General features: G+C 36.6%; 1 protein-coding gene across 1 annotated transcript; it reads right to left on the minus strand.

The window, feature by feature from the left end:
• Window positions 1–10,279: 10,279 nt before the first annotated feature.
• mbt (serine/threonine-protein kinase PAK mbt) lies at window positions 10,280–25,123 on the minus strand. Its single transcript, XM_089642843.1, has 7 exons — window positions 24,540–25,123; window positions 22,023–22,767; window positions 18,693–18,844; window positions 15,486–15,677; window positions 12,322–12,621; window positions 11,825–11,989; window positions 10,280–11,074 (listed from the first exon to the last, which is right to left on the minus strand). The coding sequence occupies exons 1-7, from the start codon at window positions 24,678–24,680 to the stop codon at window positions 10,862–10,864; spliced, it is 1,908 nt and encodes a 635-aa protein (XP_089498969.1). The 5' UTR covers window positions 24,681–25,123; the 3' UTR covers window positions 10,280–10,861.
• Between the last annotated feature and the right edge of the window lie 687 nt (window positions 25,124–25,810).

Consider the following 25,810-nt stretch of genomic DNA (forward strand, 5'->3'; position numbering starts at 1 on the left):
ACTACACTTACCCACTCGAGCGATGTGCTATGAATATAAAATAAATGTCTTGAACAATGGAAATTTCCGGGCATTCGTCTTGGATTCTGCAGCGCTAATTCAAAATATCATACCTCCAAATATTAATATGGAAAATGCTTACTGTGTTTTAAAGTCAATGAATTCACCTTTATCCTCTCTAAATATATATACTTTTACTATATTATTTCATTAACCTTTCCGGAAGCAGGACGCGGAAAGCATTAGCATATTTTATTAATTCCGTAAAGGATCTCGGTGTCGTCTTTGATCCCGGACTGAAATTCTCTGGCCATATATCGCAGCTCACTCAGTCTTGCTACAAACTTCTTGGGTTCGTCATTAGGACATGCAAGCAGTTCAATAACCAAGATGCTATGTTAGCATTGTTCAATGGCATACTGAGAAGCAAGCTGGAGTATGCGAGCGATGTTTGGCGTACCGCCAGAAGTACATTGAAATGATAGAGCAAATCCAGAATAAATTCCTCAGGTATGTCTATATGCGGACGCATGTAACCTATCCCAGGTTCATGCACCATATCGACTTACTTGAGGAAACTAATTCTGTGAGTCTGGAAACTAGGCGGAAAGCAAGCCTAGCCACTATATCTTTCAAAATTTGGAACAATTTTATTGATAGCCCATTCCTCTTGGGATGCTATGATTTATATGTACCAGACCACTACAGCCGAAGTCGATACCATGACTTATTCAGAGTACCAAAAGGCAAAACCGACGTCCTGGCAAAGCATAGCATGACGAGGGGAGTGGTGCTGTTGAAAGAACTAGCAAAGAATTTGGATGTAAATGACTGTTCTCTAAATGACCTAAAACAATTATTGAAGAGTCACTTACCCAAATGCTGATATTATGTAAAATTATACTGTATGTAAAATTGTACTGTAACTGGAATGAATGTTCTGTTGTACAATAAAAAAAAAAAAAAAAATATTTAGTCAGAATGGTCTCAGTGTCCAACCTGTTATTAATTACATTTTCTGAGAAATCGGGAGTAAATTCTCCCTTAATTATGATTTTATATAGGTGTGCGAATTCCTCAGAAATGTAAATTACCCAATTTTAATGGCACATTATTTTGAAAATATGTATTTTCCTAATATTATTTGAATGTAATATTTTGGCTGTTGCTCACTCGTAAGAAGAGTTAATAACCAGTCTGTACATAGCGTTCTACCGGGATCGTTTATCTACCTGCATGAGAGATTAGTACACAAGTATACGGTGGTGACCGTCCAGCATAAATCTTAGGACAAATTAATATTGACAAGTTTTGACCGATTCTGATTGTGCATTGATTTTCCAATAAGAGGTGTTATTTTGATATTCAATCGTAAAAGATCAATGGTTTCGTTGCTTGTGTGGCACGTAGCGCCGTCTTGTTGAAAGTGAACGTTGTCCAGATCAATACCATCCAATTCCGGCCATAAAAAAAACATTAATCATCTCTCGATAGCGCAATCCATTCACCATAACTGTTGCTCCAGCCTCATCTTCAAAAAAGTAAGGTCCAATGACTCCGCCGGACCATAAACCGCACCAAACAGTCACACCTTGAGGATAGAGAAGCTTTTCAACAATAACTCTTGGGATTTCCGAGCCCCAGATGCGACAATTTTGCTTGTTGACGAAGCCACCGAGGTGGAAATGGGCCTCATCACTCAAGATGATTTGCATTTGATTCACTCAAGTGAATTTTAATAATTTTAATGCGTTGTTGAAGCGTGTATTGTTCCATTTTTATTAATGGCGTAGTTTCTACTTGTCAAATGTCAAAAAATGACAGCTTCAAAAGTAACATGTACCGAAATAGCGGGCTATTCAAAATAACACCTCTTATTGGAAAACCCTGTATATATATATATATATATTGATTTATTCCTTATTACGGAAAATTAACATCAGACGCTGTCACAACCAAATTTTCCATTTACATCCAAGATTATATTGCAACTATGTATATGACAACTTGGTGGAAACAATATCAGAAGGATACTGATTGCACAAAAAAACATCGTATTTTAATATACAGGTGCCAGGAGGTAAAGCTCATTAATTTCAGGATTCTACATGATGGTAGAAGTAAAAAAATTAATAACTTTTTTCGAAAAATGTACTATCACTTAGTTAATGCACTTTACCCACACCTCGTATGTAGATACCGCTCCTGTCGTACATGCGCCGTTAATTTATTTTCAAAAATTAATAATATGGTCACCCCAAAAGCTTAGTGGCATGGACCAAAAAGATATTACAGCAAATGCGTAAGTCAACGAGTATTAATTTAAGGTTTTAGGTTGTGGAAAAATATTACGACCAAACTAACAAAACATGTAGAGTATTTATCATCCTCAAAGGGTTAATATCATTCCTCAAAATATTAATACTGAAACATATGAACTGCGTATACTGCAGTTAAAAACCAATGAATCCACCTAGATTTCGCTATCTATCCCATATTTTTAGGTTCTATAAAATTTGGCACTTTATGACAAGCGACGTTTTTGCAAACTTGCAGCAATAATATGCCAAAAATTTGTTTATCCCATAATTGTGGGTTTTATAAATCGAGCTGTTTGCGGAGATTTTAAAATAAAATCGAAAAAACACCATCTACCTACATTTAGGCAGCCGTCGTTCAAGACCTAGAGCTATAAGACCCAAATATGGGTAGCCATCGTTCAGCCGGCTTTATCTAAGAATGTGGTGGTAGCTGCACTTAACTTGTTCAGCCACTCTAGCTTCCACCTCCCTCAAGTCACCAATCCACATGCATAAGTTTGAGATATCTAAATTTTAACATTAGAAAAATAATCTTATTTGAAGGCTTTTAATTTTTTTCTTTACTATGAAGGTAGGTAAGGTAGACAGGCTAATATTTGTTCGCTTTTGGGAACAACTCTTATGGTTTCATAGAAATTGTTGTCTCTTTTTACTGTCATGGTGAGAAATATGATCTAAACGGTGTTAGAAAGAGAAAACACCACACTTTACCATGAAGAATTAAAATGTTCACCTTTATGAAACCAAAGGTTCCGACGGCAATTCGAAAAATAATTATGAAACCTCGTAAATTTTTTATTAATTATTTTTATATGAAACGACAAAAAAGTGAGGTGAGCAATTTTAATTTTTTTTATGCTTTCATTAAAAATTTTAATATATATATATTTTTTATTTAGTTACTATTTTAAATAATTAGGTACATTTTTGTATGGCACATGACAAAAAATATATATATAAAATTAAAACAGATCATTGAAGTCCTCCTCACTAGGAGATCCTGTACTGAGGGGGACTATATATGTTAGTATACGTTTTCAGCGACTAAGATGATGTTTTTAATATATTAGCTAGTTCTTCTTCCAATATTTCCTTAAGCCAAGATTTGATGTCCTTAATGTAGTTATTTTTCGTTTTCCTTTGTTTGATGTTGAGAGGGAGTTTATTATAATAATTTTATTGCTAAAAATTCAGAGTTTCTTTGTCCAAAGGTAGAATTACATTTAGGAATATTTAGCATGTCTGTTTGCTTGGCTCTGGTTTTATGATCGTGAGAGGGGTTTGCCTCTGGTTTATTTTTTAAGTGATGAACATGAACTAGAATATTTTTAGCATAGATTTTTTGTAAACTTGGAACATTAAACAGATTAAAAATATCAGTAGTTGGCGTCCTTACTGGGAGCTTTAATATGGTCTTTATGATCCAATTTTGAGTTTTCTTTAGTTGTTTAAGATGGTTTGATGATGCTGAGCCCCATCCTATTATTCCATATTCCAGTAGAGAGTGGCATAGAGCATAATATACTCTCTTTAGATCTGTAGTTGACAAGATATTTCGTAATTTTTTTAAGAAATAGATGAGTTTTGTTAGCTTTTTTGAGGTTCCTTCGATGTGTGCATCCCAATGAAGTTTGTCGTCAATTACGATCCCAAGATATTTAATTGTTTTAGTTTGGACTATATGCAGGCAAGAACATTGCGGATATTTGTTTAGATATTCATGTACTCAAATGAGTATATGCTCATTCGTTGGTTGACCTCTTTTGGTTTTAGAGAATGTTAGATATTTAGTTTTACTCACATTTAATGTAAGGGAGTTTGCTTTTAACCAGTTTTGGAGTACAGTCAGACCTTGCTCCGCTTTATTATGTGTGCTTGTCCAATTTTGTTCATAGAATATAATGACAGTGTCATCTGCAAAGCTCATTATGTCTCCTTCAATGGGAAGACTCATAAGGTCATTAATATAAATGAGAAATAGTATTGGACCCAATACGCTTCCTTGAGGAACACCGTACTTGATTGATAGAGTTTTGCTACTTTTTTTACCAATTTGTACATACTGCTCTCTTCCAGTTAAGTAACTTTTAATTAGATTTAGAGTTGTTTGTGTTATTCCAAAAGTTAATTTCAAATAATAAAATTTGAAAGCTTATTTAATTTTAGGATATGTTCAGAAGTATTCCATTTTTTTGGATTCTATTGCAAAAAGGAGATACTTCTACCTTCTGTCAGAATATGCCAGAGGACCGAGGGGTTAAAACTGAACAAATTTAAATTTTCAAATTTGAAGCATCTTAAAAATACATGTCGTAGTTTGGTGACTTTTGCCTGAACAAAGACTATGTTTTGTCCATCAGAATCATCCCACTTTTATAAATCTTGTTATTGACAAACTGAAAACAAAATGTTGATATATAATTTTTTATTTCTCTCATGAACATTGCATTAAAGGTTAAACACTTGAGTATATTTTGGGTGGAATTATTGAGGCACATCTATTTAGAGTTTGTATAAATAATAAGGAAATTCAAAAAGCAGTGTTTCAAGTATTAAACAATGAATTATTCATAAGATGAATCCTTCAGTTCCTAGTTCCTAGCTACGGTTAGGGATTAAATAATATTAAGCTTTGGCTTTTCAAAATTAGTTCTTACGCTGGGCAAGTCATATTGAGGTTAATTTAACTTTTGTGACAATACTTATGTAATATGTACACACAATTAAATAAGGCTCTATAGACATTTTGTGGTACATATTATTTCTAAACTAGACACGGCCAAGAAATACCTAACAAACCAAATTAATAACATTTTGAAATTGTGAGTTTCTTTCTTTCTCACAGATAATGGATACTGAATCAATTGTTACGTTCCTAAAACCTGTCACAACATAATACAACCTGTGCATAACGGAATACGGAAAAAAAACTATAAGATCATATTTCTCCATTTCAAGTAATATAATATGCAATGCGATCATTTGTATGCATTAATTATTTATGTATATGGCAGAGCAGAATCAAATTACTGACTGAATTGAATCTACTGGTAAGATTAAATTTGGCCATGTCTAGTATTATACCTTGTATACTATATTGTATACTGTATTATACAAGGTGTAGGTACTTTATTATACCCTTGTATACAAATATACCATAGTATACTATATTATACCTCGGAAGTAAACCCATTTCCCCATAAGTCATATTTTGCCACACTTCAGGAGAGTCAATAAACCACTTTTTAAAATACATTTATAGAAAAATAACCATGGATGACCATTTTTAATCGAGTTTATAACTTTAAAAAAATAAATTAATAATTGTTTATTGCTGATAATTGCATGGCTAAATCTCAGCCATGCTACGTAGCCACCATCAACTTTAACATAACTGGAAATATCTAACTCTACAGATGTTCAAAAGTCGGATTGGATTTATGACTTACGGGGTGATAGATTTGTATTGAGAATATTCCAATGACAAAATAAAGCAATCTTAGCATATTAAGGCAACCTCGTAAGGCATAAAAAAACATTTGCAAGGTTTTAATGTCAAAACGCACTGATCTCTCATTTTCAATTTTAATTTTGTTGATCGAACCAATTTTCACACATTTATTTTACAATATTATTGATACAGGGTTGGTAAATGGAAAACTACTGGTAATGTTACAATTTTTAAAGCTATTCAAAATTAAGTACATACATAATATTAATATTGATCAAAATTTACCCCAATGGTGATTAATTAGAATAACATTCCAGTAAATACGTTTATATGCATTTTTTATTTTAAAGGTAAAATTGCTTTTCGTTATAATCACAACCTAATTTTTATTTCAATGATTGTATTCAACAAGTTTAATTTACAGTGATATTAAGGCTATAATATAAGGCGGATCACTTCAATTTGTATAAATAACATTTATATAATATATTAATGAGTAGGCAAATAAAAAAAAAAATATTTTAATGGTTCTTCGTAAAAAAAAATCAATCATTATATTTTAAAGCGGTTTATGTATTTTATAAATATTATTTGCCTATTTAAAGGCAAAATGATCGGATACTTTATAATTTCCGGTGGCGGGAAAATAATCTCCTATAAAAAAGGTGCATCTAAAAAACAAACAAAAAATTGCGCACAAACTTTAAAAATAATTGGCTTTGACCAGGATAGATCATCGTCAGAATTTAGTTAATAATCCGCTTGTTGATTTGGTTACAATTCTACAGAGCGGTCAAAACATAAAATAATCTCTCACACTCTCTAAATCTTATCAAATATATAAATAAGAAAACGCTAATAAAACATGTTGTGGTTAAATATGTACAGACCAATTAGATAATATACGTAATATAATAGCTGGAAGGCGTTACTCAGAAGGCACTGCGCACTGCGCACTGGTAATACATTAGGTACACACATGGTTAAGGACGGAAGGGTTCCAATTGAGAACAATTATTATGACTGTAGTCTTTAGGAATAAGTATGGAATGAAAGTAGCAAGGTAATATGGAATGTTGAAAAGACATACAAAATAATGCAGCATTAAAACTAATAATTATAGTCAATACCACTGCAAGGAAATAATGTTAGTTTAGTTTAGTCAGTTTCTCAAACAACATCATTTTGGGCTGAGGTGTTTTATCTGTACATAGATTTCTAGTCATAGTTTGGTCAAATTTATATTTTACCAAATGATTTGGAATATTTCCTTTGCAAAATTATATTAGTGATTTTATGCAATGCTTTTGTCTTTCACCCTTCAAAAGTGATTTATTATAGGCAATCATTTAAAATGATGAAGAGGGAAGGCCTTTTAAATGGGCATATTTCATCTGGAGTCACGTTCAAACTTAGAAGAGAGATGTTGAGGGTGGTTAATGGATCCTATGTAAAAAAATATGGAGTTTTGACTAAATATTAATTTGTATAAACCATAACTTTATCACTAATACTGATGAAACAACTGGACCTTATTCAATTGATTTTCCAATAATGAATCTTTACATATAAGATTTATTTTCCTCTCAGTCGAATAAATGCAATTAAAAACTACTTTTTACATTAATGGTCATAACATACATACACATACTTGTAAAGTTAGATAATGGAAAAAATTATTCATAACAACGTACATACATGGAAGTTTTTACACTTATGTAAAATAAAATAAATACAATAACCATTGTTACACTTAAGTACCTACCTTACTTGGGGTTGTCAACTACATTTTACATAATAACTAATAACAATTCAATTTCAGTAAACACAACAGGACTCTATTATTCCCAATTGATTCAACATCAAAAATAGACGCATATTTCCTACGCTTCTGTACTTAGTATAATCTCTGAATAAAATCTTTAAACCCGTCTGTAAATTGATTTTTCTAACAGGTCTTATTAGAAAAAATTGAAAACTTCAATAAAAAATACATATATTGCTTCCAATGTGTTTTCTAAACCAAAGTTTTGAGGTTGATAAATAAGTTAACGAGAATCAGAACCCTTGTCAAGTGACTAATGTCCACATATCGGAATTTGTATAACAATTCTGTGTCTTTTTATATTTAGTCAAATGTAAAATTTGGAAAACAAGTCGTTTATCACGCCGATAGTTTAACCTTAACTTAACCTATAAAATATTATTAACAACAATAACAAGAGGGTGTTATTCGAAAGATAGTACTCGGAAATAACATTGGATACTTTATAACTTTGAGACATCAAATAATTTACAAAGTTTCAAATGGTTATCAAAGTAAAAGGAATAGAGCAATTGTAACTTAAACATTAAAATGAATTTGTACATTTCATACTTCCACTAAATAATTTGATAGATTAATTACACATAAACACAGATATTTTATAAATAGGTACAATAGGGTTAATTTCTTAATTCCGTAAAAAAATAAGTGCTCTTCACTTTCAAGTGACATATGATTACCTTTGTACTTTAGTCAATCTATTAAAATTACTCAAAACTCAGCATTCTCACTTTTATTATTGCTCCAGCTAATTTATACAACGTCACTGGCTCAAATTATAAACATAACAGACGCTATGTCTATTTGGACTTGTGGCAAATATGATTTCATTTGTTACTTTTTGATTAAATTGATAAGGTTTAATAGATAATCTGAAACATGTATCACAAAATCTGTAATCTGGAAATGACAAATTTTCTATAAATCTGTCATTTCAATATACAGAAGAACCCCCGTTAATTCGAACCCCGATAATTCGAAAAAACGCGTAATTCGAAATTTATGCCAAAAAAATATCCACAGAAAATTTTTTTCATAAAAAATGGTTTTTTTTAATTCGAAATTTATTTTTGTCCGCACACGAAAATTTGTTTGTGTAATTCGAAAACTTAGATTTTTGCGAAAATAAATCATAAAATTTCATAAATCTGAATCTAAAAGACCGCCATGACGGTAAAACGCCCAAAAGTGTATTTTTACGTGATTATACATCGCCCTAATTGTATTATTATTTTGTAAATCGGAATCGATTTACACTGGAATGTCGGATTTTTTCCAATTTATTTCAAATATCCGAATTTGAAGGGCCGGGAAAATTCGTTTTACGTCGAAACATGTGGTAGTTTTGTGAATTTACACCAAATATCTGAATTCAAAGGGTCAGCTGCGACGGAATTCGAACGCCAAATTTCAATTTACGCGGAAATATGACATATATTTACGAATATACTTCAAATATCTGAATTTAAAAGGCTGGGCAACATTCGATTTACGTGGAAATATATCGTAGTTTTACGAATTTATTATAAATATCTGAATTTAAAGGGTCGGCCGCGACGGTAATCGGACGCGAAATTTCGATTTACGCGTAAATATATCGCATTTTTACGAGTTTATTTCAAATATCAGAATTTCAAAGATCTGGCGCGATGGAAGTCGGCTCCGAAATTTCAATATACGCGGAAATATATCGTATTTTTACTAATTTTACTTCAAATATCTGAGATAAAAGATCCGGCTCGACGGAAATCGGCAGCAAAATTTCGATTCACACGGAAATATGACGTGTTTTTACGAAATTTACTTAAATTATCTGAATTTAAAGGGTCGGCTGTGACCGAAATCGGCCGCGAAATTTCGGTTTACGCATAAATATATCGTATTTTTTGAATATCAGAGTTTAAAGGGCCGGCTGCGACGTTAATTGCCCGCGAAAATTTGATTTAGGCGGAAATGTGTGGTATTTTTATGAATTTGCTTAGAATAACTGAACTTGAAGGGCAGTTTGCTGCGAAAATCGGCTGCAAAAATTCGATTTAAACAGGAATAATTCGTATTAATACGAATTTACTCCAAAGATACGACCCGAATTTAAAGGGGCGGCCGAGGAACTCGATTTTCGGCATTATTTTTTTTTTTTTTCTTCAAATTACGTGGGAATTCGTTAATTGATTTTTAATGTCCGCTGGATTTTGAATTAACGAGGTTCTACTGTACTTTCAAATAAGGCACGAGCAGGGCCGCGAGAGTCCGAAGTGCGATTGCTCGGGCCCCAGACCCCTTCACATACTCTGGCCTGGTGATTTATCACCCCCAGAACCCCCTTCTCTGTGGCCCTGGATACGAGATATTAAAACAGTCCATTTAATCATAAAACATGCATGTCAAATGACAAACGTCTTTCAAGGCAATTTCATAAGTCTCATAGGTTTTGGGTTAAATTCCCACAATGACTGGGCATTGTGAACTGAGGATAAATAACTTCACAACTCTTAAATGAAACAATCAAAGACATATCACTTTATATATAGTGTCTGGAGTCAGTGAGACTAAGACATTCCCAATTGGGTATGCTATGAGGCTGAAGATATTGGGGAGGGGAAAAACTTGAAGTATCTAGCTCTTCAGATCTGGTCACCAAACACAGTTAAACTTACATACATAAAATAAACGATTTGTAAAAAATGCTTCATGCAGTCACACTAAAATAAATACAGTAGTCGATGGAATTTGAAAATTTCGTGTTTGGTACTAAACAATGGTTTCTGGCATTCCATACAAGCGAGCTGCCCTGATTTTAACACCTGTCTGCGTTCCTGATTGCCTGGTAGCCGCCTGTTTGTACGCTGCCTTGAGGTTGGCTATTTGCCGTTGGTAGTGAATCTCCTGGTGCCGGTGTGAAGCTGCCTGCAGGTTGGGTGTCGACTTGCTAGCCTCCGCCTCCGCCTGTGAGTTCATCTCTTTTATGTTTGGTACATGATGCCGGTGAATAGTTTCCAGGCGTTCGGTGCTAACTGTGTGATAGTTTATATTCTGACGGTTGTTAATTACCCGGGGATTAATTGTCTGGCGATTAGCTTCAAGGCGTTCATTGCTAACCGTGTGATAGTTATTATTGTAATGAATGCCATCAACCCGGTGTTTAGCTGCCTGCTTGTCAGTTATCTGATGTTTACCTATCTGGTGATTAAGTCCCTGTTGGTTGATTGTCTGGCGATTCTGTCCATGGTGTTGGTTATCTGTCCGGATGGAATGCGGTGCCTGCTAGGGATGGGGCCGGCGCTGCCTCATGAGGGGCACCAGTAGTGCGGGGCTGCCGGCCTGGCGCAGGAAGGCGTGCTGGAGCAGGAGCGCCGCGGGGGCCCGCTGCGCAGGTTCACGTACCAGTGCTGCCTCCAGGAAACTGATGAGGCGGGGAGAGGCGCGCGCCGCGTTGCGCAGTTTGGGCGGCGGCATTAGGCGGATGCGACGCATGGCCTAGATCAAAAAGATAATTTTAAAAAGTGCCTGAAAGTACAGTAAGTAGAATATGATCGGTCAGCAGAAGGACGGTTTGAGTTTGATGAAAAGGACCTAAAACACTTTACTTCAGCGACTTCAAAGAACAACAGATAAATTTATCACCGAGCTATCTAGTACAGTACTGAATCAGCAACAATCCCCAACAATAGCATCTCATGAAATATGCACAGCTTTTTCAATCTGGAATTTCTAGATCAAAGCACTTATTTTCACACTTTATAACTTATCTCTTTAATGGTAGTATCATTATAATAATTATCATTAACCTCCAGTGGGCCAGCTAACATGCCGAGCGGACGCCATCTGCTTTTTTTTTCAAAAGATGTTCTTGTAAACAGATAATGTGTTTATATATTTATTAAAATCGTATATATATCCCATGTAGTTTCCTCAGTTTAGTTACTTCAGATATAAGTATACATTCAGAGAAATGTTTTTTTCTGAAGAAAATATAATGTATTTTTCAGGTAAATAAAAATAAGTCATGAGGCTTTCCTGTAAATAAATATGACTTTTGAAAATGAAATACTACCATATTTTACATGGTACATGGATTTTACAGCATGCTTTTTCACAGATAAAAATCAATGTTTGCAAGTGACGAAATGACGAGCTAGCATAATAAGATACATTATTTTCTTGCCAAGCAAATAAAATATATTTTAATACGCAAGGAGCATTTTGTTGTTGAAATGAATAGCTTACCTGAAGAGGCGGCTCGTCGAAGAAGGGAGGCTCCCCGTCCACCATCTCAATGACCATGATGCCCAGCGACCACACGTCCACCTCGGGGCCGTAGGGTAGGCGTGAGATCACCTCGGGGGGCATCCAGTATGGCGTGCCCACCAGGGACTTGCGCTTCGGTACTTCCTGTTACACAAAACCATAATTACATACTTAAATACCGAGCTAACATGTAGAATAAGATTGACGAGGTTACAGGTCTACAGTGGAGTGCTGATTCCCACCCTAATGTATGGCACGAAGGTCGAATGTGGAAATCTAATTTAATAATGAAGAATATCGAACAGATGAACGTAGAACAGAGTTTAAGAAGAGTGACTCGAAAATGAATGGTAGAAAAGTCCAAGACGCGCGAGGATGACATGACTCGGGCCATGTCAACAATCCGAATAACAGAAGAGTATGTATGAATGTGGCGAAACAGAGTGCAATATATAATGAATAACGAATGTGCAAACCTGCGAAACTTGGGCGCAGAAGCCGAAGTCGGACAGCTTGACCCGTCCGTCAGCCGCCAGCAGGATGGAGTCGGACTTGATGTCGCGGTGGATGACGCCCTGCGAGTGCAGGAAGGCCAGCGCCTTGAGGCACTGCGCGCACACCGTGGCGATCTGCTCCTCGTCCATGCGCGCATGCGTCACAATGTCCGTCAGTGCGCCACCCTCCAGGAACTCCATCACCACCCACAACTCATCGCCCACCAGGTACGATGCATACATCTCCACGATGTTGGGGTGGTGGTAGTCACGCATAATCACCTGCAATCAATCAACTTCTTTATTAACCTTTTGTGTACCGTCGTGGCCAATAATGATAATAATAATAATCATTTTTATTCCAGGTTGTGGGATAGATAGTGCAATACCACACATCCCAAGGTATACATATTGGTTGTACATATAATAGATATGTGAATATAAGAAACACAAGTAAGCCTAAAAACACAATAGGCACAAATCAAAACATCATTTTTGTGAGCTATTTTGGAGAAACTACTTATGGTAGATTACATAAAATTTTTATAAATATATAAATAACAAGCGTAATAAGTTTAATAAAGCAAACCTAACCTTTCGGAATACCGAAAACGGGCAAGGGATTGTAAGAGAGTTCTAAATAGAGCTAAGAGCGATCACGACCAGAGAATTGCGAAAAAGCTGGCTGACTGCCCCACTGGTAGCCGTGCTTTCTGGTCACTCGCTAGCTCGATCGGAAGAAATTTCTGCAGAACCACTTTCCCACCTCTGACCAAGACTGATGGTCGGCTGGGTAACTCGGCCCGCGAGAAAGCTGAATTATTTTCGAAAAATGAATAATTTTCGTGGAAAACTCAACTCTTCAAGATAACGGAGAGACTCCCCCTTCCATTCCGCACTGCAGTTTTCAAATAGAGGAACCGAAGATCCGGAACAGAGAGGTTCTCCGAGTCTTGAACGAGCTGAAAGTCGACAAAGCCAGTGGGCCGGACGGAATACCTGCCTTGGTCCTCAAGAGGTGTTCTGCAGAAATGACTCCAGTGCTCGCGAAATTATTTAGGCTCTCTCTCAAAGGTGGAAAGGTGCCAGATCTTTGGAAAAAGGCAATCGTCCACCCAATCCCAAAAAAGGGGGACCGCTCCGACCCTTCTAACTACCGCCCCATAGCCATCACTTCCATACTCTCGAAGGTATTAGAAAGGGTGGTTAACAACAAATTGCTCACATATCTCGAGAATAACAATATCCTAAGCGATCGGCAATATGGATTTTGTCGAAACCGATCGTGTGGCGATCTACTCGGATATGTGACGCATATTTGGGGGCGGTACATGGAACGTTTTGGTGAAACTCAAACCGTTGGGTTGGATATCTCCAAAGCCTTTGACAGAGTCTGGCACCGGGCGCTTATCGGGAAGTTACCATCGTATGGGATCCACCCAACCCTGCATAGTTGGATTGCGGACTTTCTGATGGGAAGAACAATTCAAACCGTGGTTGACGGCTCTTCTTCCTCACCGCACCAAATCAATGCGGGGGTGCCACAAGGATCTGTGCTGTCTCCGACGCTGTTTTTATTGCACATCAACGATCTCGTTGAATGTGCACCAATTCACTGCTACGCTGATGACAGCATTGTTCACGAGGGTTATCTTTTTGACAGGCCCCCTTCCACCTATGATGTCCGAACAGCTCGGGAAGTTTAAAGCAAAAAATTGACCACCACCTCGAGATGGTTCGTGCCTGGGGTAGGGCCAACTTGGTCAGTTTCAACGTCTCAAAAACCCAAGCGTGTCTGATTTCGGCAAAGAGGGAGATCAATGACTGTCTGGTGCAATTTGATGGGAGCACTCTCCCCAATAAAGACTCCATTGAAATGTTTGGAGTTATTATATCAGACCGGCTCAAGTATCGGGGATCCATAGAAGCCCGAGTAAATCAGGCCTCCAAGAAGTTGGGCGTCTTGTACAGGGCTAGGAGATTCTTCAACAGTGACCAGCTGCTGACCCTGTACAAGTCTCAAGTCCGCCCAACTATTGAATTTGGGAGCCACCTTTGGGCTGGTGCCCCAAAATACTTAATAAACCTGCTTGAGTCTGTGCAAAGGAGAGCGATCCGTCTGATTGACAATCCGTTGTTAACGGACCGATTGCCTTCTCTAATGCATAGACGCAATGTAGGCATGCTGTGTCTGTTCTACAGGAATTTCAATGGAGCCTGCTCCAAGGAGCTAGCAGCATTGATTCCTGATGAACCGGTGCACGTGCGCGAAACTCGACGGACACGAACTGAACACCCGTTCACGGTTGACGTTGGCTTCATGAGAACGGGCCGTTTTTACGACTCGTTTTTGTGTAAGTCGGCTCGTATGTGGAACGAGCTACCGGCATCTGTTTTTCCTCCCTCCTATAATCCGAGCCTCTTCAAGGCCCGCATTAACAAATCCCTTCCTACAGCCCCTACCTTATTCCGCCTCACAACGCCGCCCAACCGGGTGGTGACATATTTCCCCTGTCTGTACACTGCACAGGCAGGGAAGCTCTTGTGAGGTGTCAAATAAAAAATAAAAAAATAAATAAATAAATAAAATTAAAAAAAACACCTAGATCAACGACGCTTAGATGGCTTGGGTATGCAAAGCGAATGAGCTAATAAAGGAGTATAAGTAAAATATATGATGTGAATATGAGTTATAGAAGAAGACGGAGAAGCCCGAGGAAGACACTGCACAATCAAGTGAACAAATACTTGAGTCGGGCCATGTCAAGAGTCAGAAGAACAGAAGAGCATGTATGATACAATGTGTGAACGTGCATGAGGCAATGAGTGTGTGCCAAGACGGAGTTGTTATGCGGTCCTTCCTCTCTGCCTACCCCTGCCGGGAAACAGCGTGGTAAACATGGTTAGTTGTTATAAATACATTATCTGGTAAGATGGTACAATTTACAAAAACCTCATTTTGCAAAAGATAAGTAGGTCATTACGAAAATAGAATCAGCCGGTGGATGGTGAAAATTTTGCATCGGCACACCAAGAGCTAATGACCTTTTTTGCCAAACTACCACAGTACCACGTGTAGTGACAAGGTATTAAATTTCTGTGTACTCTTCCATTCTGATTTTCCACCACGCTGTACTTATACTGACCACTTCGTTGAAGAGTAACTCCCGGCGCTGTTGCTTGCGTAGGTTCATCTTCTTGACGGCAACGCGACGCGCGCTGGCCTTCTCCACGGCTGTACACACGGTGCCGGTGCTGCCCTCGCCGATCTTCACGAAGCGCCCCAGCAGCAGGCGCGGGTCTCCACACGACACAACCATCTGGAGAGCTGCACGGAACTAAAATCAATGCAACAAACACCAGCTTATTACATGCGCTAATATGAATGCAAACTTACTGGAACACAATGTTAGCTAGGTGTTTACTTTTTATGTTAACTCATCTTCTTTGGGGATGCTGTATGGAGGGTCTGTTTAAGGAATGAGGGGTAAACCTCTGAAATTTTCAAATGTTGTGTACAATAACAAGTCATTGATGCTACTAAACTAAAGGTCGATTTCTTTCTCTCTTTTTATACATGCGGCTTTTACATATTGGGTTATAAACAATGGTTGCAAAAAATAATTTCTTGCATTACAGTGGTTTAAAATTGGATAAAAAATATTGTTTAAGTATGTTTGAAACATTGAATTTGTTAGATATGATTTGAGATTTTCACGGCCAAAAGTAAGGACCTATTTCAATACCACCCTTCACAAACAAATTATCTAGCAAATTCATCAATTCCTCCCCTACATAGTTTAGCAAATGAATATACTAATAATATCGACATTTTTTAATGTAAAAAATTCGATAATAGTGATTTATTTTTGGGGTATTATGCGGTGTTGCCCTACCTCCATCTTCCAAGTTTCAGACAGCATTACAAGTGTCCATCATCAGGGCAGACACATCTGCCCCAAAATAATTTATTACATAACTATGGTTTAAAATAGGATAAAAAAATGTTATTATAAAATAAAATTATCAGAAATAACATCTTGACAAAAAAATTATTGAAGTATGTTTTAAACATGGAATTTGTAAGATTTTCACGGCCAATTACACGACATATTATAGTGATTTAATGATATGCAGACACATCTGCCCTGAAGATGGACACTGTAATGCTGTCCAAAAAGTTGGCTAAAGAAGGAAGTAGTGCAACACAGCATAATACCCCAAAAATAAATTACTATTATCGAATTTGTTACATTAAAAATGTCGATATCATTAGTATTAATATTCATTTGCTAAACTGTGTAGGCGAGGAATTGGTGAATTTGCTACATAATTTGTTTGTGAAGGGTGGCATTGAAATAGGTCCTTATGCCTAGTGTGTCAAGTAGGTACTCTTAAATTGACCAGACTCAGAAGTTTGCAACAGCCGAGCTCCAAATTTACAATTTAAAAAATCAAGCATTACTGTTAGACTTATTGTGAAATCAGATATGAGCGCATCAGCAGAATGCTGCCTGCTCATTCAATAATAATATTTTGGAATAGCAAAGCAGGCATTCTTAAAACTAAGTTGAATCAAAAAACTAATTAAAGTGCTACTTAGGATTTAGTCACAAATGCAAAAATAAAGTTGTATAAAAGCAATACGATTTTATTTCAATGTCGATAAAACACAATCACATAAAAACATTACTGCAAAATAATCTGGAACGGAATTATTTATCAGCAGTGTTTGGTTCTGTTCAATTTAACAGAGGAAAATATTATATTACAGCTGCCCCTTCATAACACAATCCCACACCATTTGGCACAATATAGGATCATATTACACTGCGCTAGATAGAACATGTTGGCAGTTCATAGAACGTCACTTTACCCTACAAAGGTGATTACATATCACTTTTCAAAAGCAACAAGTGCAACTTTCAAATTCCTATCTGTGGGAATCTAAACCATTTGTAGGAATCCAAACCATCTGTGGGAATCTAAACCATTTGTAGGAATCCAAACCATCTGTGGGAATCTAAACCATTTGTAGGAATCCAAACCATCTGTGGGAATCTAAACCATTTGTAGGAATCCAAACCATCTGTGGGAATCTAAACCATTTGTAGGAATCCAAACCATCTGTGGGAATCTAAACCATTTGTAGGAATCAAAACCATCTGTGGGAATCTAAACCATTTGTAGGAATCCAAACCATCTGTGGGAATCTAAACCATTTGTAGGAATCCAAACCATCTGTGGGAATCTAAACCATTTGTAGGAATCCAAACTATCTGTGAAAATCTAAACCATTTGTGGGAATCTAAACCATTTCTAATACATATTATTATATAGAAATTTGTGAGTTTATGAAAACACACTCAATGCTGTAATTATCTACTTCCAATATGGTTAAAACTTCAGATAAAAGGATTTATGATATAAATGATAGTGGGTGTGCAAATATTTACAGTTGTCACAGTTCGTGAAAAGTTCTTAAATTACAGGTTACATGAATTTGCGCAATAGTACAAAAAAATATATTTTTGAGGTTATGTACTACAGGTTAGTTAAAATTGATCAGTTATTCAAATTACTTTCTGAAGAGACATGTTTTAAGTTATTATGAATACAATTTATTATTCTAGAAGGCTGAACAAGTGGCTAATAGTGCTTTATATATATTTTTTTTGTTTTTATATTAACTCCACACAGGAGGCCCTGAAGAAAATAATTTCCCTCAGGGCCTATGTCATCTTTGAGGATGCTGTGTGGAGGGTCTTTTTGTGGAGAGGAAGGAGTGAACATGGGTCTTGAAGAGTCCCATGTTGTAGGAGGGAGGAAACACAGAGGCCGGCAGTTCGTTCCACAGCTGAGCTGTTGAACTTAAGAACGAATCGTAGAAGCGACCCGTTCTCATGTGACAAGTGTCAACCGTGTACAAATGTTGGGCACGCGTTTGGCGTGTATCCCGACTACGCACCGGTGCCGAAGGGATCAATGACGCTAGTTCCTCAGAGCATCTTCCATTGTAATACCGATAGAACAAGGACAGCATACCTACCTGACGCCTGTGCTCTAAAGATTGCAGTCCGTTTGTTAAGATTGGGGAATCTATCAAACGGACCGCCCGTTTTTGCACAGAGTCAAGGGTTTTTTTCAGGTATTTAGGGGCTCCGGACCAGAGATGGCTGCCAAATTCGACAGTAGGGCGCACTTGCGATTTGTATAGGGTCAGCAGTTGTGTACTATTAAAGTATCTGCGGGCCCTGTACAGTACGCCCAGCTTCTGAGAGGCCAGCTTTACTCTGGCTTCGATGGAGCCCCCATACCTGAGCTGGTCACTATATGGTGAAATATTAGCTCACCTGCTCGTGCGTAAGTCTCTGTTCGTGTTTGGAGGGTAGGCCACCTTGCGCGGAGGCCTGCGAGCCCGCCTTGCGCTCCTGGTGAGGGGGCAGTGCGGGGGGCAGCACGGGGGCCCCCCGCACGTAGGGGGACGACGTCATCTGGCTGTCCACTGCCAATTAAATAAACATCCATTAGTTTCATTCCAATCAATCCTTCATAAATTACTATTTTGCAGCATTACAAATATGCACAGATTATTTAGTAGAACATTTCGTTTCAACTTAATTACTATAATTTTTTTTATTAATTAACTAAAAAATAGCTTAAAAAGCTATTAGATTAGGTTAGGTCATTATATTAAAAAAAAATCACTTCCACAAATTCCAAATTTTTTGTTACAAATATTAACCTAAATGCATGTTTTTCCATCTCCCCCGATGTAAATAATTATTTTTTTATAATATTTATTAAGTTGAAACATAGTGTTCAATAATATATGCTTATTAGTAATTCTGTTCTTGTTAACACAAAGTAAAAATGGATTGGTATCCATAGACAATCAAATTGATAGACTAGCTAATCAAGGAAAGCGGAACAAACCAAGTTGCGTGGAGTGGGAGGCGGCGCGGACGTGATTTGTTAATAATTGAATCTGACAGATTACAGGCAACTCGCATTGTAATAATCACTATTTTGTCCTCCAAAATAAAATCTGCTTATGAATTACTAGTTCTTTTTAAATTGGTGTGAAAATTGCTGGCCGAGTAAAAACTACAAATCCCATATAATTTACCCACTTCACTCATTTTTAGCATTGCTATGCCAGGTGGTTCAGTTAAAAATGAACATTCACATCCTGGGCAGAAAAGTCCCACAATAGACAGCGCTGCAAACCGTTTCCTTACTTTAAAGAACTTTAGATTTCTGCACGGGGTCTAGTTATTTCAATGAACACTCTTCAGCGGTCGACTTACAAAAGATGTTGTAGTTTATTCAAAGTGTTCTCGAATCCTACAATCCTTGCCAATAATATGGTCACAAGCTTTGCTTCCAGCTCATTGAAACGATGCCCAGATTTTATGTTAGGGCGAGCCAATCAATTTCAATATCTTATTTTGTTGGTATCTTATTTTCGTAACCCTTTGTGATTTGACACAATATTTATGACATATAAACTTTTTACAATACTTATTGTAATATAAATATACCACTTTATTTAGCTTAAGCTATGTACCTGCGCCCATTCATGCTCGGTGGTTTTACACTCATTCAAACAAGTTTTAACCTGTGTACCTTCTCACTCTAAGCAATTTATTCGATATCGAGCAAACAGCTCGACGCAAAAAAGATTCAAGGGCCATAATTCTTGCTCTGTGTTTGACAGAAATTTACGATCAGACTTAGCGTTTTGGTAGCATATTTATGGCAGCTTATGACGACTTTCTAGAGTATGTGGACGCAATGACGAGCATGGTTTCAAGTCGACATGTATGATCGAGCCAAACTCTCGAGCGTGAATATAAGCTTGTACATAGCTTACGGTATAAGTGAAAACTTAAGTACTTACTCTAAGTTTGCATGAAATTGTATTTCAGAAATAATATCATTTTTTGTATGTATCTAAGAATTGGTCTCTGGTGACCTAGTTAGATGAATATAGAAGTAAAAAAAGAAAAACACATATAACCCACAAATTAGTGTACAGTAGAATTTTACAATTCTGACACTATCTTAGTCAAACAAGAGTTTGTTTACGAAAGGCATCGATTAGAAAAAATTACATGTAATATTTTGCCACTACCAATAGAATATGACATTTTATAATTCATAATATTACGTAGAAAATACACTTAAATAAGATCACAAAAACCCAAATTTTTCATATATTTCAGTAATCCGTCATACTGAGGTTTTATTTAGTGCTGGATTAGAAAACCTGTTGTGAAATGCTCAAATTCAAGTAGTCCATTTCCTCTTTTCTGGAAATCAATATTTTTAAAGACACCCTTACTGCCAATCAAGTAACAAATATTTAGGGTGGTCAAAGAGACAAGTCAAGACAACAAAACAAATACGTTGCACAGGTTTCAATTCTTGTCGAATGTCTTTAATTTTTTAAAATTCAATTCATATATTGAGATACTTGGGTGTATTGAAGTTCAGGAGAGAAAAGCACCCATCAATTTGTTGGGTGCAATCAACAAGTTGAATAGATCGAGTTTGAATCCCAAAACAAGTGCAATTAATGCAATTACATAATAGGTACTGTTAACCTTTATCTTTAATTTTAAATAAAAAGTTATGATTACATTATTTCTTATCATCATTTTTTAAGTTAGACTACCCATTATATCAACACACATACATCAAAGTTTACAATCAACACACAGACTTATCGTTTTATAACATTACAACATATACAGGTGCTTCTTAGACCTAAGTAAAGCCTTCGACAGGGTCTGTCATAAAACATTATGGGATAAATTGAAAGCTATGAATATAGGCAAGTACATACTCCCAGCCAATATATTTGCGGTCAGGAGTAAGGCAAGGAGGGTGTATGTCCCCCATCCTATTTAATGTATACATGGACAAGTTGTCAAGTCTCCTGGATATCAGAGCGGGCTGTCGTGTTAACAATTTATGTTTAAACCATATAAGCTACACAGACGACATGATCCTCCTAGCTCCGTCGATCAAGGGATTATGTTTACTTCTAAACAAGAATATGGAAACCAGCATAATATGATGTATAACCCGAAGAAGACGGAATTGATGGCAATATCGAACGACAGAGGAGAAGTGTAAGCATAGTGTCTAATATGGTTGCCCGCAGATTTTGCAAATGCAGCAATACCGTTAAAAAATACTGTTCAACGCATTCTGTACTGGCCTGTATACGTGTGAGACATGGTGTCACTACCGAACTTGCTCGATGGAACGACTCCAAATTCAATATTTTGACGCCTGTAGAATCATATTTGGATACCGAAGATACAGCAGAGCATAGACAATGTTCACGAAATTAGGACAAAATGGATTTGCCGGCCTGATGAGACACCGGGTCACTGGAGCCAGGATGCGGCTAATGGCCTCCGCCAACACGTTGGTGACCGCAGCCTACCAGCACCAAACGCCACTCCTAAGTGAGCGCTGGGCCCAAGCTCACTCAAGACCACGCCCTGCATAGTTGTACTCTGTGTTAATTTATTCTTCTTCATATATTTTTTCATTTTTCACATACCTATAGTACAAAAATATGTATATATATATGGGACGTGTGGGATTGCACTAACCTCCACACATCCTGAAATAAAAATTATTATTATAACTAACTGGAAACTTACATGGACTGAGCAGGTTTCCGTTGAGGCCCGTGCTGCTGCCGTGTGCCGGGTTGTGGTGCGGCGGCGCAAAGTTCTGATTCTGGTTGGGGTTCTGATTCTGGTTCTGGTAGGACAGCGTCTGTTGCGAGCCTGCAGCCCGCAACTTGCCGCTACCCGCGTCTTCCGCGCCCACGCTGGCAGGAGAGTTGCGCATTATAGTGTTCTGGTAGTGCGCCTGCAGCAGGCTGTTGTCCTGTGGGTGCAGGGGCATCTGCTGCATCTGTTGCGGCGGCTGGTGGTGATGGTAGTTGCCATTATCCGGCTGATGCGGCTGGACTTGGTTCTGGACTTGGTTCTGCACTTGGCCTTGCCCCTGGTTCTGTGCACCCCATTCGGCCGGCGATTCTCTCAAAGGCTTGGAACCGTACGGATCCCTTCTCAAGCTCGGGTACTGCGGGCCGGATCCTGTCTCTTCAGGAACTGATGGGGGAACATTAGCCTGACTTCTGTACTCCCCTCTCCGCATGCCCGGAGGACTGGAGCTGCGTAAGGAGTTTGATCTCGCCACGTGAGAGTTCTTAGGGAGTATGAGGCCATTGGGAATGTTCTGATTTGGTTGCGTTGGTAAATTGGCATTCTGTTGCGAGACTCGGGAGTCGTTGGGTCGGTGTTCTCCTCTCACAATGGTCTTTAAGTCTAATATCTCTGTCGGGGTGATCTCTGAGGGGTCCACTAGGGGTAGGGGGCGATTTGTGGACTTCAATATCTATTTTTAAAATGGTGTAAATTAGAATTTCATCATAACTATATATTATATTTGACGGGTTGAAAATCAGTTATAAAAGTGATATTAAAATAACGAATTGAGTGCAAATTTTGGAAGTGAGGTTTCTTGTTATCATGTTATCTTGTTATCATGCTAAGTTTAATGTTTTATATAAATATCGCTACTTTTGCTATAAGACAACAAAGTATCACAAAAAGAAATTTTCTCTTATCATCTTCTATTCATATTATATGTTAATAATATCTTTAAATTACCATTAACAGGAAAACTCATTTCATATGCAGATGATACTGCAATTATATTTCAAGCGAATTCATTGAATGAACTTGAAATAATTGCTAACAATGATATCAATACGTTAAAAGAATGGTTTGATAAAAACTTATTAACATTAAATATTGAAAAAACATATTATATAATTTTTAGTACTAACAAAATAAACCCTTTTATTACATTAAATATTAAAATACATTCAAAAAAATGCATATCAAAAAAATCTACTTGCCAAAATAATGACTGTTTATCCATAGGAAATAAAAATGAAATTAAATATTTAGGTGTAATAATAGATAGTCAACTTAAGTGGAAAACTCACATAAACAATATCATAAATAGATTAAGAAAACTCATTTACATATTTATTAGTCTAAGAAATATACTTAACTTAAAAATTCTTAAAAATATTTACTACGCTCTAGCCCATTCAATAATACAGTATGGTATCGTTGCGTGGGGGGGAGCTTACAAATCATCACTTTTACCGCTGGAAATCACTCAAAGGCTGTTAATAAAAAATTTAATAAAAAAACCATCAGACTACCCAACCTCACAACTTTTCCAAGATTTTCAAGTCCCATCACTAAAAAATACATATACGAAAAATACGCTACTTCAAATCCACAAAGATCTGTATAAGAAGTCACACCATGCCATGGTTCGTGTCGAGAGCAATAGGCAAAATACAATGGGTCGCTTATGGACTCCATTAATGCATACCAGTTTTGCACAACACTATTACACGTACACTGGAGTGGTATGGTTTAATAAATTAACGACTGAGATGAGATTAGAACCGGACTTTAATAAATTTAAAAATAAAATTAACTTAACTACAATAAATAATTTAACGAATTAGAATGACGATGATATCTCACTATATTATTTTATAAATTATTGTATAAAAAAACTAAAATCTCTTCACTTTATATGTTTTTATGATTCTTTTTTTCTTTTATTTACATATGTATGTTAAGTTTTTATTATTTTCCCTTTACACACGAGTTTTAGACTCTTGTAAAGGTAAACATTGTTAATTTTTATTGAAATATGTTCTTACTATGTAAATTTAAACATTATACTGTATTTTATAAAATAAATAAAAAAATTAAAAAAAAATAAAATAAAATGATGTGGTGCTTACACCGGTCTCGTTTTAAACATTTAAAAACACTCCCAACAAATGAAAGTGTCGAGCTAAGCCAATAACTTAATAAAAGCAGTTTCTCTTCATTGGTACCGCTGCTGTGTATGCATTGTTTTGATTATTATTAAGCAATGCACGTAATATTAATGTTAAAGCTCCAAGTCTGAAGTATTATTACTGGCTGCCAAATACATTGATGTGACATTAATATTCATGCAGGGTCAGTTTAAGGCGATTACATTTGTACAGAGCCATATAGATGAAAACGACATAGATTGTAGTGCTAGATAATCGATATATATTGGAAATAATAAAGAGGTGACATTACCTGGTTATTGCCTACGATGGACGCCCATTGCAACGGAAGCCCTACATATTTGCCCTCTCTCTTATCGAACCCCGTGTGGACTCGGTGCTCGAAGTTGCTCGGCGGAGATATTAGAGGCTTTTTCTTCTTTTTCGAAAACATCTTAAATAGATCAAACAAACTTTCCGAACTTGGGTGCTACCTAATGCGTCACCGAAACTTCTTAACTTATTGGAGGTTAGGTCGCCAATATATATTTGACTTTCCACTCATTATTTAGCTGCCAAAGACAGTCACATCGATCGAGAAATACGAGTTAACTCGGTTTTCGCTCGATTACGCAGCACGATAAACAAATTCACTGATTTTATAAATAAACCGTCGAAAACATGTAGCCATGTTGACAGTTCCTAGTTTCGATTTCGTTATGTGTGTACGTTTTACATTATGTTATGTACGTCAAACTTGTATAAAAATCACATCGCGCGATAACACAACATTATGTCAGACTGTGGAAGTAACATAAACACAGATCGATTCGCGCACGAATTAATCTGATAATTTTAAAAAAGTTTAGATCAAAGCCGTGACATACGATACACATTGGGCCGTCGCGCCCTCTAGTGAGAAAGTCGCTCACCTGCGGCGGTGATGCGACATTTAAGGAAATTTCCCTAGATACAAGGGAAAAATATATCTGACTTTATTGCTTCATAAATCTAGGGAACTTTTGATGCAGGGAAACATACATTTTATTTTTCAATGACGGAAATATTATCTTGATTTCGTGCATATAGTTTTTTGGCAATTACAACTATGAATTATATGCGTAGAAAGTATCTACCTATATTAAAAAAGAGAAAACAAATTTAATAAAAATGGTCTAACCGCAAAATTAAACATATTTTTCATGCACTCATTCCATTTTCTGTAATTGGCAAAAAAAAATTGTCAACGAGCCACGAAAATGAATTCGTTAGCATATTTTTGAATCGAATTCAATACTGTAATTATCGATTTTCACGTGTTCAAACACTTTCTTTTAAAAAAATTGTTTGTTTCTTTTTTAATAAAATACAGTTTACCTACCACAGAGGCTTACGATTTTGTCGGTACAATAGTATTATAAATCTACGTAAATTCTGGGAAAATTTTGCAATCTGTCAAAGGAAATTTAATTTTTGGGCATCACATTCCTTCAGTGTGGTATCACCGCTGCGAGCTCAGGAATGCGGTATAAGTTTGCGAACGGTACTTAACGGTATCTACTTAACTGCGCTCGAACTATGATA

The sequence above is a fragment of the Hesperophylax consimilis genome, chromosome 18 (assembly GCF_061612785.1).
Source record: "Hesperophylax consimilis isolate HC1 chromosome 18, BYU_Hcon_1.0, whole genome shotgun sequence".
Lineage (NCBI taxonomy): Eukaryota > Metazoa > Arthropoda > Insecta > Trichoptera > Limnephilidae > Hesperophylax > Hesperophylax consimilis.